This window comes from Salmo salar, chromosome ssa03 (genome assembly GCF_905237065.1).
Source record: "Salmo salar chromosome ssa03, Ssal_v3.1, whole genome shotgun sequence".
In the NCBI taxonomy this organism is placed as follows: domain Eukaryota; kingdom Metazoa; phylum Chordata; class Actinopteri; order Salmoniformes; family Salmonidae; genus Salmo; species Salmo salar.
The window spans coordinates 21,891,337-21,907,503 of record NC_059444.1 but is presented as its reverse complement, the minus strand read 5'-3'; the positions used below and the strand labels follow the sequence as shown (position 1 = coordinate 21,907,503).

The window sequence follows — 16,167 nt, the reverse complement described above, 5'->3', positions numbered from 1 at the left end:
TGTTAAAGACCAAAATTGGATAAAGCAAATTGTGATATTTTTTTTATTTTTTATAATTCAAGTATACCAATTTCATTTAAGGACCAAAACATTGACAGCTGTGCCACAGATTCCAAAATAGTTTGGAAGCGATCTTGAACTGATACACAAAACAAGGCTGGATCAAAACTTAGAATTGTTAAATTATACAAAATTCCTGAAACCAATAGAATGTTATAACTATATAAATCTCTCCCCCTCCATATAAATCTCTCCCCCTCCATATAAATATATAAATATAGGATACAACCATAACAGTTCTGTAGATTTTGCTGTGAAGTGACCGAATCAGATGATTTGTTTTGCTACTGTACATATGCAGCTTGTTCTTGGTCGCAGGTCCAGGAATGGTTGAAGATCAACATTTACCTGGAGCTAACACTGCCGATTTTACTACTGGGTGATTTGAAAAGTCATAGTTGATCAATAATATAATAATTTTTGCCAAAATGTTTCTTAAATTTATAATGTGTTGAAACCATGAGAATAGGAAGGTTAAGAACGTAGAGTTGAAGTTGTAAGTTTAAATGTATTTGGCTAAGGTGTATATAAACTCAAGTTTCACAACTCCTGACATTTAATCCTATTATAAATTCCTTGTCTTAGGGCAGTTAGGATCACCACTTTATTTTAAGAATGTGAAATGTCAGAATAATAGTAGAGAGAATGATTTATTTCAGCTTTTATTTATTTCTTTCAACACATTCCCAGTGGGTCAGAAGTTTACATACACTGAATTAGTATTTGGTAGCATTGCCTTTAAATTGTTTAAACTTGGGTCAACGTTTTGGGTAGCCTTCCACAAGCTTCCCACAAAAAGTTGGGTGAATGTTGGCCCATTCCTCCTGACAGAGCAGGTGTAACTGAGTCAGGATTGTAGGCCTCCTTGCGCGCACGCACACCTTTTCAGTTCTGCCCACAAATTTTCTATAGAATTGAGGTCAGGGCTTGACAATACCTTGACTAAGCCATTTTGCCACAACTTTGGAAGTATGCTTGGGGTCATTGCCCATTTGGAAGACCCATTTCTGACCAAGCTTTAACTTTCTGACTGATGTCATGAGAAGTTGCTTCAATATATCCACATAATTTTCCATCCTCATGATGCCATCTATTTTGTTAAGTGCACCAGTCCCTCCTGCAGCAAAGCACCGCCACAACATGATGCTGCCACCCCCGTGCTTCACGGTTGGGATGATGTTCTTCGGCTTGCAAGCCTCCCCCCTTTTCCTCCAAACATAACGATGGTCATTATGGCCAAACAGTTCTATTTTTGTTTCATCAGGCCAGAGGACATTTAAAAAAGTACAATCTTTGTCCCCATATGCAGTAGCAAACCGTAGTCTGTTTTTTTATGGCGGTTTTTGAGCAGTGGCTTCTTCATTACTGAGCGGCCTTTCGGGATATGTAGGACTCATTTTACTGTGGATAGATACTTTTGTACCTGTGTCCTCCAGCATCTTCACAAGGTCCTTTGCTGTTGTTCTGGGATTGATTTGCACTTTTCGCACCAAAGTACATTCATCTCTAGGAGACAGAACGCGTCTCCTTCCTGAGCGGTATGATGGCTGCGTGGTCCCATGGTTGTTTATACTTGCGTACTATTGTTTATACAGATGAATGTGGTACCTTCAGGCATTTGGAAATTGCTTCCAAGCATAAACCAGACTTGTGGAGGGTTTACAATTTTGTTTCTGAGGTCTTGGCTGATTTCTTTTGATTTTCCCATGATGTCAAGCACAGTTTGAAGGTAGGCCTTGAAATACATCCACAGGTACACCTCCAATTGAATCAAATGGTGTCAATTAGCCTATCAGAAGCTTCTAAAGCCATGACATCATTTTCTGGAATTTTCCAAGCTGTTTAAAGGCACAGTCAACTTAGTGTATGTAAACTTCTGACCCACTGGAATTGTGATACAGTGAATTAAGAGAAATAATCTGACTGTAAACAATTGGGAAAATTACTTGTCGTGCACAAAGTATATGTCCTAACCGGCTTGCCAAAACTATAGTTTGTTAACAAGAAATTTGTGGCGTGGTTGAAAAACGAGTTTTAATGACTCCAGCCTAAGTGTATGTAAACTTCCGACTTCAACTGTATGTGAAACATCACAGCAAATAGAACAAAAAATGGATGGTGTTAAGAGATAGATGGAGGGGTTGAGTGGAGCTGTAGGGTGGGATTAAAAACGGGGTGGTAATAGTTAATAATAACTATCAGATAGAGCACAACTGATTGGGATAAAGAGGAGACAGTATTGACATCCTCACGAGAGCAAAGTAATTGTTCTGCCAATTCCATACACAAGAAGACTCACAAGCTATAAGACTGTAGTGGAGGGTTGTGGTAAAAGCTCTACTATTAGAGCCCTGAAAGTCCTGAGGTAAAGGAGCATGTCTGTAACAGTTACTCTCCACTGGCTGTTGTGAGAAAAGGGTCCAGCGCAGCATCCAACCCAGTCCAGCACACGACAGGCTCAGTCATTCCACCTGCTTTACACAGTGACGGTCCCTGTGGACCCTCCTCAACCACAGGCAGAGTCGATGGACAACAAATAGTTTACTTTTATCACCTGGGTACTCCCAGAGCCTTCAGAAACATCACATTCAGCATGACCTCCCATCGTCTTCACTGTGAGCTCCTTGACGCTTCCGAGGCTGTGGTGGTCCATTTATGCTGTCAAACTGGCTCACAAGGAGATGAGGAGCGGTTAAGTGTCAGGTTGTCAGGGAATAAGCACTCTGATGAGAAAGACACGGCTGTGTGAGCTTCTGACGTGGCGGCAGCTGATTCGTCACCGTCACCCATTTCCATTTCATGGGCTTCGGTTTCATCACTTCTGCTGCTGGCTGCTACCCTCCGAGTCATTCTCCCTCCATCAAACCCCACGTCACGAACGAACACAGATGGACTGACGGCTAAGGAGTTACGGTTAAATCCACCTGAGCCAAAGCTTACAGACAGAGGCAGCTTGAGGAATGGATAATCCACATTGTGTAGGCTAGGCTACTCCTTTTGCAATCCACACCCAATAGGCCTTTAGGTGTGACTTAGATTAGCCTATGTTAAAGTAATACACCAATATCCATAATCTAGTTACAAGTTTAAAGTCATAGTTGGAGCAAAACGCTTTAATGGAAAACCTTAGTAATGATTCTCAGCTGTGGGCAATTCATGAGGCTGTGAGTATTCAAGAGGGAGACGTTTACTTTGTTTGTGTCTTTCTTCAGTTTGATACAATAATGGAACAAGCCCCTTTGCTTTGAATTGCACGCGTCTGTTTGCCCGGGTCATATTTCACAAACGCTGCATTACAAGTTCAGTGGACTCTGTCCAGTCAAGCACACACACACACACACACACACACCAAGACCAAGTTGAAATCTGACATCAAAACCAAACGAGTGCCACTGAGACCAAGACAGGAGGAACGACAAACCCATAATCCAGTCATGCAATTCTACAATTCCCCACTCTCCTGCTCACATCTGACCTGGCTGCTATAGAAACTGGGCAGACGTCACTGACTACTGTGTCAATGCTTCAGAGCATTTCAGGTCCGCTTGACCTTTCCCAATAAAAAGCCTCGGTGCCTCCCTCCCTCCGTCACTGAGGGGAGAGATTCACTTTTCCCCAGTAGCCTGATGGGAAATGTTATTTTGGGGAGGATGTGAATCATAATTAACTATAGATGGGGGAGGAGTTTGTCACCGTCATAGTGGACAGAGCACACAGCATGGTTTTATTGCTCTCGTTAGGCAAACGGCCAGAGAAGCTTTCGTTTGTTGACCGGGATAGGTCAAAGTCCCTTGTATACTAAACACAGTTTGGACTGTGACGTTTAAGTTCCTTGCTCAGAACACATGAAAGCTGGTGGTTCCTTTTAACATGAGTCTTCAATATTCCCAGGTAAGAAGTTTTAGGTTGTAGTTATTATAGGACTATCTCTCTCAATACCATTTGTATTTCATATACCTTTGACTATTGGATGTTCTTATAGGCACTTTAGTATTGCCAGTGTAACAGTATAGCTTCCGTCCCACTCCTCGCCCCTACCTGGGCTCAAACCAGGAACACATCGACGACAGCCACGCTCGAAGCATTGTTATCCATCGCTCCACAAAAGCCGCGGCCCTTGCAGAGCAAGGGGAACAACTACTTCAAGGTCTCAGAGCGAGTGACGTCACCGATTGAAACGCTATTAGCGTGCACCCTGCTAACTAGCTAGCCATTTCACATCGGTTACACCAGCCTAATCTCGGGAGTTGATAGGCTTGAAGTCATAAACAGCTCAATGCTTGAAGCACAGAGAAGAGCTGCTGGCAAACGCACGAAAGTGCTGCTTGAATGAATGCTTACGAGCCTGCTGCTGCCTACCACCGTCTCAGTCAGACTGCTCTATCAAATATCAAATCATAGACTTAATTATAACATAATAACACAGAAATACGAGCCTAAGATCATTAATATGGTCAAATCCGGAAACTATCATTTCGAAAACAAAACGTTTATTCTTTCAGTGAAATACGGAACCGTTGCGTATTTTATCTAACGGGTGGCATCCCTAAGTCTAAATATTGCTGTTACATTGCACAACCTTCAATGTTATGTCATAATTACGTAAAATTCGGGCACATTCGTTCGCAACGAGCCATGCGGCCCAAACTGTTGCATATACCTTGACTCCGCGTGCAATGAACGCAAGAGAAGTGACACAATTTCCCTAGTTTAATATTGCCTGCTAACCTGGATTTCTTTTAACTAAATATGCAGGTTTAAAAAAAATATACTTCTGTGTATTGATTTTAAGAAAGGCATTGATGTTTATGGTTAAGTACATTCGTGCAACGATTGTGCTTTTTTCGCAAATGCGCTTTTGTTAAATCCTCCCCCGTTTGGCGAAGTTGGCTGTCTTTGTTAGGAAGAAATAGTCTTCACACAGTTCGCAACGAGCTAGGCAGCCCAGACTGCTGCATATACCCTGACTCTGTTGCAACAGAAGTGACACAATTTCCCTAGTTAAAAGAAATTCATGTTAGCAGGCAATATTAACTAAATATGCAGGTTTAAAAATATATACTTGTGAATTGATTTTAAGAAAGGCGTTGATATTTAGGTACACATTGGTGCAACGACAGTGCTTTTTCTTGCGAATGCGCTTGTTAAAACTTGTTAGGGATATGGGGCAGTACTCGGATTTTTGGATGACTGAGGTGTCCAAAGTAAACTGCCTGTTACTCAGGCCCAGAAGCTAGGATATGCATATGCATGGTAGTATGGGATAGAAAACTCTAAAGTTTCTAAAACTTAAAATTGTCTGTGAGTATAACAGAACTGATTTGGCAGGTGAAAACCCGAGGACCAATTTGTTATGTTGACCTGCCAGCCAATTCCAAGCTTATGCTGTTGAAACCAAAGACTTCTGCCTCCCAAATTGCAGTTCCTATGGCTTCCACTAGATGTCAACAGTCTTTATACATGGTTTCAGGCTTGTATTCTGAAAAACCAACGAGGAATAGTTGTTTATACGCAGGAAGTCCCATGGCAAAACTAGTCTCATTGCGCGCATAACCGAGAGAGCGCGCTGCATTCTTTTCCTTTCCTTTTGAAAATAGTTTGCTCCGTATTAAATATTATCGTTTATTTAAACATTAGAGTACCTAATAATGAATTAGAAACGTAATTTGATTTGTTTGGACAAACTTCACTGGTAACTTTTGGAACTCCTGCGTCTGCATTCTGAACGGGTGGATTACTGAACTCCATGACGCCTACTAAACAGACTATTTGGGATATAAAGAAGGAATTTATCAAACAAAAACGACCATTCACTGTGTTCCTGGGACTCTTGTGATTGCGATCAGAGGAAGATCTTCAAAGGTAAGTCACTTATTTTATTGCTACTTGGGATTTTGTGACGCCTGTGCTTGTTTGGATAATATGCTGTTGTGGGGCGTTGACCTCAGATAATCGAATGCTGTGCTTTCGCCGTAAAGCCTTTTTGAAATCCGACGATGCGGTTCGATTGCCAAGATTCTAAGCTAAAGAATCATGTATGACACTTGTATTATCATGAAGGTTTAATATAATACATTGACTTTGTTGTCCTTAAGCCATTTTAAAAGGCACAACTTTGGAAGTATGCTTGGGGTCATTGTCCATTTGCGACCAAGCTTTAACTTCCTGATTGATGTCCCTCCTGCAGCAAAGTACCCCCACCCCCGTGCTTCACGGTTGGGATGATGTTCTTCGGCTTGCAAGCCTCCCCCTTTTCCCTCCAAAACATAATGATGGTCCTTATGGAAAAATAGTTATCTTTTTGTTTCATCAGACCAGAGGACATTTCTCCAAAAAGTACAATCTTTGTCCCCATGTGCAGTTGCAAACCGTAATCTGGCTTTTTTTTAATGGCAGTTTTGGAGCAGTGTCTTCTTCCTTGCTGAGCGGCCTTTCAGGTTATGTCAATGTAGGACTCGTTTTACTGTGGATAGAGATACTTTTGTACCCGTTTCCTCCAGCACCTTCATAAGGTCCTTTGCTGTTGTTCTGGGATTGATTTGCACTTTTCGCATCAAAGTACATTCATCTCTAGGAGACAGAATGCGTCTCCTTCCTGAGCGGTATGATGGCTGCGTGGTCCCATGGTTGTTTATACTTGCGTACTATTGTTTATGCAGATGAACATGGTACCTTCAGGCATTTGGAAATTGCTCCCAAGGATGAACCAGACTTGTGGAGGGTTCACAATTTTGTTTGAGGTCTTGGCTGATTTATTTGGATTTTCCCATGATGTCAAGCACCGTTTGAAGGTAGGCCTTGAAATACATCCACAGGTACACCTCCAATTGACTCAAATTATGTCAATTAGCCTATCATGAGCTTCTAAAACCATGACATCATTTTCTGGAATTTTCCAAGCTGTTTACAGGCCCAGTCAACTTAGTGCATGTAAACTTCTGACCCACTAGAATTTTTATACAGTGAATTATAAGTGAAATAATCTGTCTGTAAACAATTGTTGAAAAATTACTTGTGTCATGGACAAAGTAGATGTCCTAACAGACTTGCCAAAACTATAATTTGTTAACCTCTCTAGGGTATGTGGGACCTACGTAACAGCCAGTGTAATCCCGTGGCGCGTTATTCAAAAAACCTCAAAAATGCTAAAAACTTCAATTTTTCAAACATATGACTATTTTACACCATTTTAAAGACAAGACTCTCGTTAATCTAACCACACTGTCCGATTTCAAAAAGGCTTTACAACGAAAGCAAAACATTAGATTATGTCAGCAGAGTACCCAGCCAGAAATAATCAGACACCCATTTTTCAAGCTAGCATATAATGTCACATAAACCCAAACCACAGCTAAATGCAGCACTAACCTTTGATGATCTTCATCAGATGACAACCCTAGGACATTGTTATACAATACATGCATGTTTTGTTCAATCAAGTTCATATTTATATCAAAAACCAGCGTTTTACATTAGCATGTGACTAGCATGTGACTAGCATTCCCACCGAACACTGCCGGTGAATTTACTAAATTACTCACGATAAACGTTCACAAAAAGCATAACAATTATTTTAAGAATTATAGATACAGAACTCCTCTATGCACTCGATATGTCAGATTTTCAAATAGCTTTTCGGTGAAAGCACATTTTGCAATATTCTCAGTAGATAGCCCGGCATCACAGGGCTAGCTATTTAGACACTCAGCAAGTTTAGCACTCACCAAAGTCAGATTTACTATAAGAAAAATGTTATTACCTTTGCTGTCTTTGTCAGAATGCACTCCCAGGACTTCTACCTCAATAACAAATGTTGGTTTGGTTCAAAATAATCCATAGTTATATCCAAACAGCGGCGTTTTGTTCGTGCGTTCAAGACACTATCCGAAAGGGTAAATAAGGGTGACGAGCATGGCGCAATTCGTGACAAAAAATGTCTAAATATTCCATTACCGTACTTCGAAGCATGTCAACCGCTGTTTAAAATCAATTTTTATGCCATTTTTCTCATAAAAAAGCGATAATATTCCGACCGGGAATCTGCGTTTAGGTAAACAGACGAAAGAAAATAAAGCATTCGGTCGACTCGGGCTAAGCCCATAGTACTCTGATCGGCCACTTGCCAAAAGCGATAATGTGTTTCAGCCAGAGGCTGCCTCGATATCATTCAGCTTTTCCCGGGCTCTGAGAGCCTATGGGAGACGTAGGAAGTGTCACCTTAGAGCAAAGATCCTCAGTCTTCAATAAAAAGAGCCAAGATGAAACACAACTTGTCAGACAGGCCACTTCCTGCATGGAATCTTCTCAGGTTTTGGCCTGCCATTTGAGTTCTGTTATACTCAGACACCATTCAAACAGTTTTAGAAACTTTAGGGTGTTTTCTATCCAAAGCCAATAATTATATGCATATTCTAGTTACTGGGCAGGAGTAGTAACCAGATTAAATCGGGTACGTTTTTTATCCGGCCGTGTCAATACTGCCCCCTAGCCCTAACAGGTTAACAAGAAATTTGTGGAGTGGTTGAAAAATGCGTTTTAATGACTCCAACCTAAGTTTATGCAAACTTCCGACTTCAACTGTACATAGCCTAGTTTGAGGATGAAATAGCCATCACCTGCCATACAGCGCGAGAGCAGCTCCTCAAAAAGCTGGTACTGGAATGAAACGTGCTTTTGTAATCTGTCATTGTGCAACAAATAACAATTCTAAATGTAATTGTGTGTTAGACTGTTTTGATGGCCACGATTAAAAATAACTACTATTTTTATTCCTCAATCTCAACTCGTAATTAAAGCGCTCCTCCCATTCGAGTGCATAGGCTATAGTCAACAGTAGGCAGGCTATCAGCATGTCACCATCACTTTGCAATGTGAGCTTGAGGCAGTATAATTGTTTGAAACCTGAATGCTTTACTTTACTTCAAATAATGAGGCATGTCTTACCTTGCTTCCAATTGGCCTAGCCGAAATCCAGCCATAGAAATGTGGTGGTAATTATTTTACAAAGACTTCCACGTGGCATTAACCAGCATTTCTCTTTTGTTCTATTGGTTTTCAGATCAAACTTCTTTCTTGGTCCAGAAGCCAAAGGCACAATCCTAGTCATATTAGAAAGCCATCCTAGTTATTGCTATTAGATTCCCCCTCCTAAGTTTCTAACACATGGAGCCGCTCACAATAGGTGCGTTGTTTAGAAGTGTGTTTTCCTGCAAACTGCATCTTGGCAAATGTTTGAAAATGACCCATGTCAACAAAAACTTGATTGTTGACATGCAAAACATTTTGGGATGATATCAACAATGGACTAATGAAACAAATACCAAAATATAGTTTTGGGTGGAGTTCTCTTTTAATGAAAAATGTCAGTTTCTTGTATGCTTGCATATAATTTTCTGTTGGTTACGTCATTTTACTGTTTGGGAAAAATGTAATCGACAAACGGTTATTAATGAGGGTTGGTTGGTCAGTAGCAAAATTGACGAAAATGTGCATTTCTAGTTCAGATGATAGAGAGGTAGTTTTTGTTACAGGTATAAGTATTGGGTACCTACCAGATGAGAGCTCTCTTTTGGTTCTTGTACTTGCTGCACCTGTGGTTCAGCTACAACTTTTGTATCCTGGTCAGAAGTCATGAGCCGTCTACTTCTTGGCTCCTCAGGGAGAAGTCTCTTTGTCACCAAGTAAGCTGTGGATAGAGAAACAAATACGCTTACCAAGGTTCTATTCATTAGTGCACACCATTGCAAAAAACTAAACCAAACCAAGTGTTTATTGGACAAATTCAGGTAGCTGCCTCCCTGTTTCGACCCATTTTATTTCTGTGAATTACGCACAGGGAATACTCTACAACAACCAATGCTGTAGCTCACCATGGAAGTCCAAATAAATATTTCCTTAAGTTTAAAATGTATTAATTACTAACAGAGATCATCAACTAGATTTTAACGCTTTTTACTTGAGCAGATGGTCGGGGGACCGGAACATAATTACAAAGAATGAATTAGTAGACTGCAAATTGACCATAAGAAGCCCAAACATATCAGATTTTTTTAAAGATCAAATTTCAAACCGTGCTTACATTTGTATATGATCACATGCCTCTCTCAATTATGAGTGGGAATACATTCCCAAAATTAAAATCACTTGGAGCTGATTTCCTGATGTGTTTTTAGTCTACAGTACCAGTCAAAAGTTTGAAAACACCTACTCATTCATAGGGTTTTTCTTTATTTTTACTATTTTCTACATTGTAGAATAATAATGACAAACTATGAAATAACACATATGGAATCATGTAGTAACCAAAAAGAATGAAGAATCTCAAATATATTATTTTATTTGTTTAACAAAGAAGCCACCCTTTACCTAGCTGAATAAAGGTTAAATTTTAAAAAAATGTGCCTTGACAGCTTTGCACATTCCAACAACGAAAATTAAACAACTTATTTTACTCAGAAAACTTAGGGGGCCAAATAAAAGAAAGCCACAAGATGGGGAGCCCTGCTGGACATACCGATGAGTGTCAACAAAACTTAAACAATCTATAAGAAAAAAAGCATAAACACCATTGGAAATGTCCTTCTATCCAGTAGCTCCCATTTGTAAAGAAATGATAATTGCCCAACAATCAAATCCCTGTCTAACATGAGCTCTCATTGTGTTTGCAAACAAAACAGAAAAATGGCATGTCTGTATAGCATACGACCTTTGATCTACATGCTCAATCCCACAGACAGTGAGAACTCTGCTAAACAGGCCAGTGTAATTGACTACACAGATCAGTATTGCACGATATACCAACATGTACGTACTTTTTCCATACAAGAACATAAAGAAACACTTCTGTACTAGAATTTTTTACTTTTGGTAATTCTGTAAAATGTGTCTCACGTTCTACTAATAAAATAAAAAAAATAGCAGCAAGCACCCCTGGGCAGAGGATTGCACCCAGGGAAGTGAAATGTACTCTGGGAATCATGGTACGCCATGTAAACTCCATTGTATTTTTAAGGTGTGTAGACAACTGCAACAAGCTTCAGAAATGAGCTTCAAAGCATTGTTGTTTTGGAAGCAAACTATTCACGTAATACTCTGGCAGTCTCTATGGGGGTGCCACAGGGTTCAATTCTTGGGCTGACTCTTTTCTCTGTACACATCAATGATGTCGCTCTTGCTGCTGGTGAGTCTCTGATCCACCTCTACGCAGACGACACCATTCTGTATACTTCTGGCCCTTCTTTGGACACTGTTAACTACCCTCCAGACGAGCTTCAATGCCATACAACTCGCCTTCCGTGGCCTCCAACTGCTCTTAAATACAAGTAAAATTAAATGCATGCTCTTCAACCGATTGCTGCATGTACCTGCCCGCCCGTCCAGCATCACTACTCTGGACGGTTCTGACTTAGAATATGTGGACAACTACAAATACCTAGGTGTCTGGTTAGACTAAACTCTCCTTCCAGACTCACATCAAACATCTCCAATCCAAAGTGAAATCTAGAATTGGCTTCCTATTTCGCAACAAAGCATCTTTCACTCATGCTGCCAAACATACCCTCGTAAAACTGACCATCCTACCGATCCTCGACTTTGGCGATGTAATTTACAAAATGGCCTCCAATACCCTACTCAATAAATTGGATGCAGTCTATCAAAGCCCCATATACTACCCACCACTGCGACCTGTACGCTCTCGTTGGCTGGCCCTCGCTTCATACTTGTCGCCAAACCCACTGGCTCCAGGTCATTTACAAGACCCTGCTAGGTAAAGTTCCCCCTTATCTCAGCTCGCTGGTCACCATAGCAGCACCCACCTGTAGCACGCGCTCCAGCAGGTATATCTCTCTGGTCACCCCCAAAGCCAATTCCTTCTTCGGTCGCCTCTCCTTCCAGTTCTCTGCTGCCAATGACTGGAACGAACTACAAAAATCTCTAAAACTGGAAACACTTATCTCCCTCACTAGCTTTAAGCACCAGCTGTCAGAGCAGCTCACAGATTACTGCACCTGTACATAGCCCATCTATAATTTAGCCCAAACAACTACCTCTTCCCCGAGTGCATTTATTTCTTTTTGCTCCTTTGCGCCCCATTATTTATTTTTCTACTTTGCAAATCTACCATTCCAGTGTTTTACTTGCTACATTGTATTTACTTGGCCACCTTTTTTTGCCTTTACCTCCCTTATCTCACCTCATTTGCTCACTTTGTATATAGACCTATTTTTCCTACTATATTATTGACTCTATGTTTGTTTTACTCCATGTGTAACTCTGTGTTGTTGTATGTGTCAAACTGCTTTGCTTTATCTTGGCCAGGTCGCAATTGTAAATGAGAACTTGTTCTCAACTTGCCTTCCTGGTTAAATAAAGGTGAAATAAAATAAATAAATACATTAAAATTATTTAGCTATAATGAGTAATGAATGTAATTTCACACAATATTGCAGCCATAGATGAGCAAATTAACCCTCATGTATCAAATTACATTTTAAAACATCTTAAATGTAATTGGAAAATTGTCTGCTCCGTCTCCAATATGGTTTTGCATGATTTTGCAAGGAAAATAAAAGGTATTCTGTAATTTAATATGGTGTTTTATTTTTGCAAGAAATTGAATAAAATATGTTTCAGATAGCAACAATTTTCCTTATGCAAAACCATATCACTGTATATAGACTTTTCTATTGTGTTATTGACTGTACGTTTGTTTATCCCATGTGTAACTCTTGTTTTTGGCACACTGCTTTGCTTTATCTTGGCCAGGTCGCAGTTGTAAATGAGAACTTGTTCTCAACTGGCCTACCTGGTTAAATAAAAGTGAAATAAATATATTTTTTAAATATTGTTCAACGTTTAAAAAAACAAAGCCCAGTGGTTATTCTGTGACTAGATAATACACTTTATGTTTTTATTGCCACGGTATTGTTTCTGTATCAGTCTATCATTTTGATATTGAGTATCGTTTCTGTATCAAGTATTATGATACTAAACCTGGTATCAATGTCGAAGTCCAAAACTTGGTATCGTGACAAAACACAGATGCTTTTCCATCAAGCAAGCCACAACAAGGCACACTACAGTTATGAAAGCAATTGAGAGATCCTTGCCAACTGTTGCAAGATCCCCACACTATTATTTAACAACTCTCATACTTTATATTGCGTCATCATGGACATATTTGGCATATATGGGCCCTAACTGGTTATCGTTTTAATGTTGACCATGTATATAACTGTCTATTAGTCTATTCCTGCTCATTCTGTGAGAAACAGAAGCTAGATGCTATCTGAAAGGTGGCCAAATACCTAAGTGTTTACAGAAAGTGCTAACTTTGCTCTATCAACTGCCCCTGTGGATTCGACAAGCCAATAGATTAAATTTATATAAACCTGTTGCCATTCTGCTGACTGATGTGTATCTGTGTTTTAGGACTGTGCTGTTGTACAATACGCAAGCAAGCATAGTTCTGGTCTCCACAAGAACTGCCATTTTAGCACAAATATTTTCACTACATAATGCGGTGGTGACTGCAATACATTAAGCTTAAGATCACTTTATTGGTCAATTGCACACAAGGTCAACCGAAATGTTAACTTTGGCTTTTAACCCAACCACTCCGAAAGACACATTGTGTGTGGGGGGTTAAGTACCTTGGTCAAGAGCACAACAACAGGCAGTGGCATCTAGGATTTGATACCAGCACAACCTTTCTGGTTGCCAGCTCACTTCCCACCAGATTTTTCACAATAGGACGCAGGATTCTAACTGGAAACTCTCCAGGTGCTGGCTCTCCTCTCTATGGGCTAGGATACCTGTCGCCCCCAAAGTGATAGATGATATGTTTGGTAGAGCCTACCAGTGGTTGTCAACAGTTCACAAGTTCCAATTGAACATCCCCCACATCAGTGTAAACAGACAATTTGACTATTCCATCTTTGATTGGTACTACCCAACTTGTTTGCACTATGCATTTGCACTTAGTTTTGGTATTCTCAGTACATTTCAAGAAAAGTCATAGGGAGACTACAGTCTAACAAGGAGGATTCATAGTGTGTGTGTGTGTGTACAGGATGACGGTTAACCTAGCTACCTGACTAGTTAGGGCAATGTTTAAAAACTTGCCAATTAGACAGTGGATAACGGGGTGCGTTCAGCAGGAACCAACGTTGAGATAGAAATATGCTATGTAGAACAAACATGCATCTGACACGTAGAATAAGGAAACAATTAAGCTCTTTTCGTGGCATTTATATCTGCAACGTCCGGCTACTGAACGTGGCCGTGGTAACTTGGGTGGCAGTCTGCTCTCTTGCCAACTCCCCACTGAATTGTGAAAAGAACACAAGCAGATCTGGGACCAGGCTAGAATCGTGGTGGCATGTGACTGCCACCTAGCAAATAACAATAAAGCAAAGCAGAGTCAAGCCAGTTAAACTACAAAGTTGACACAAATTGCTAGAAGAAACAGATGCCATCACCAACAATCAGTGAAAGATGGCGACCTCCGGCGTGATTCATGTCCTCCAACCCCCTCGCATCGTTGATGGAGACTTGTCCAACGGCAAAACGGATAGACTTCAACTCTTAATGTGCACCAGACGCTGCAGCCATGCATGAGACTTTGTCAAAGCCCGCCAGTTTAGCAAGCAATCATTTTAATTACTAACAATCATTATAATAATTATTTGGCTAACTCAACCACTTCATACTAGTTTAGGTAGCAACAAGATACGACGTGGTAAGACGTAGCTAAAGTAGGTAGCTTGCTACGTTGGCTAAGTTAGTTACTGTTAGCTATGCAATGCTAAAAACAACGCACATCAAGCAACCCGTTACTGTAGATGGCTAGTACAGTAGGTAGCCAGACACTTCAGTTCACTGGCTAGTTAACGTTAGCTACGAGGCCAACGTTTTTGCCAAATATTATAAGTGTAGCTAGCTACGTTACCAACAACATCGAGTCGACGAGCGAACTGGCTAGCAGATAGCAAGCGCGTTAGTTAGCAATGCACGATACTCACCTTTCAGCTCTCACTGCACGGCGATGCAGACTGGTGGTAAGCAAGGCCTTGAATTGGCTTCCAGGCTGAATACGCACAGTATTAAAGCGAGCTAGTTACGAATTAGCTATGATTAACTACTTAGCCGGTGTCTTCGAATGAGCAATAACAAACTGTTGATGGCTAAAAATAATACCCGCCCTTTTAAATCTCAGAAAACTAAATATCGTAGCTAACCTTAGCTTTCCCAACTAGCAATGCAAGCTAGCAAATCAACAGAAATGTAACTATTCACTTTGCACTTCAACTTGTTTTGTTCAGTCGGACTAAAATAATATTATTCTTCGAAATTGATCGAACGACGGTTCTTCGAGTGGGAAAGTGGATATGGAACATCAACTCAGAACTCTTAAAATACTGGATTTAACTTGAAGCGTTCGCTTGCTAGCTGGATCAACGATATACCAGTGGGGAATGGAGAAATTGCAGTTTCCCTTCCCTTTGGGAGTAGTTCAGACACCATCGAACGCAAAGCCAAAGCTGTCACAAAAGCAAGGAACTCCCGCCTCCTACCACAATATACATGCCCCTCGGTTGGTCGAAATTCAGTGGCTCACGGATCCACTCGTGATCGACCGTGTGGATCACAGGCCACATGGGCGTGGATTGGTTGAATTTAAAGGGTTGTACTGTATTATAAAGAAATCAGAAATGTTGTTTAAAAAATCTAGTCTAATTTATTGGTCTCCGACAATTCCATCAATGCTAGGTATACATGAAACTAGGAGATCAGCACCCCAAATCAAAGTTGAAAGACATTCAACTTTAGAAATATTAATCCAATTTATATACTGCCTCCTCAATTAAATACATATCAACAAAGTAGCTGGCCTAGATAGAATGGAACCCACATTTATAAAGTGGTCTGCTAATGTTATAATGTATTCTCTAGCAGATCGATTCAACATGTCTTTAACGACTGGTGAAATACCTTTTGTTTGGAAATGTGCCTGACTGACTGAAACTCCTTAGATCGAAATAACTACAGACAAATATCAGCAATCTGTTCAATAGTAAAACATATCTGAGAAATTAATACATTCCC

At 40.4% G+C, this 16,167-nt stretch overlaps 1 protein-coding gene across 6 annotated transcripts in view; it reads right to left on the bottom strand.

The window, feature by feature from the left end:
- The window catches only part of LOC106599484 (la-related protein 4B), a 35,000-nt gene extending 19,386 nt beyond the window's left edge, over positions 1-15,614 (bottom strand). For 4 of the 6 annotated variants that reach the window (XM_045714634.1, XM_045714636.1, XM_045714635.1 and 1 more), the window contains exons 1-2: positions 14,545-15,060; positions 9,612-9,745 (exon numbers count right to left, since the gene is read on the bottom strand). In XM_045714634.1, the coding sequence (XP_045570590.1) occupies positions 9,612-9,745; positions 14,545-14,677 (267 nt within the window). In that variant the 5' untranslated portion in view covers positions 14,678-15,060. Of the gene's footprint in view, positions 1-9,611; positions 9,746-11,876; positions 12,178-14,544; positions 15,061-15,083 lie in introns of those variants that run through there. The other 2 variants (XM_045714638.1, XM_014190745.2) reach the window with 2 other exon arrangements.
- Between the last annotated feature and the right edge of the window lie 553 nt (positions 15,615-16,167).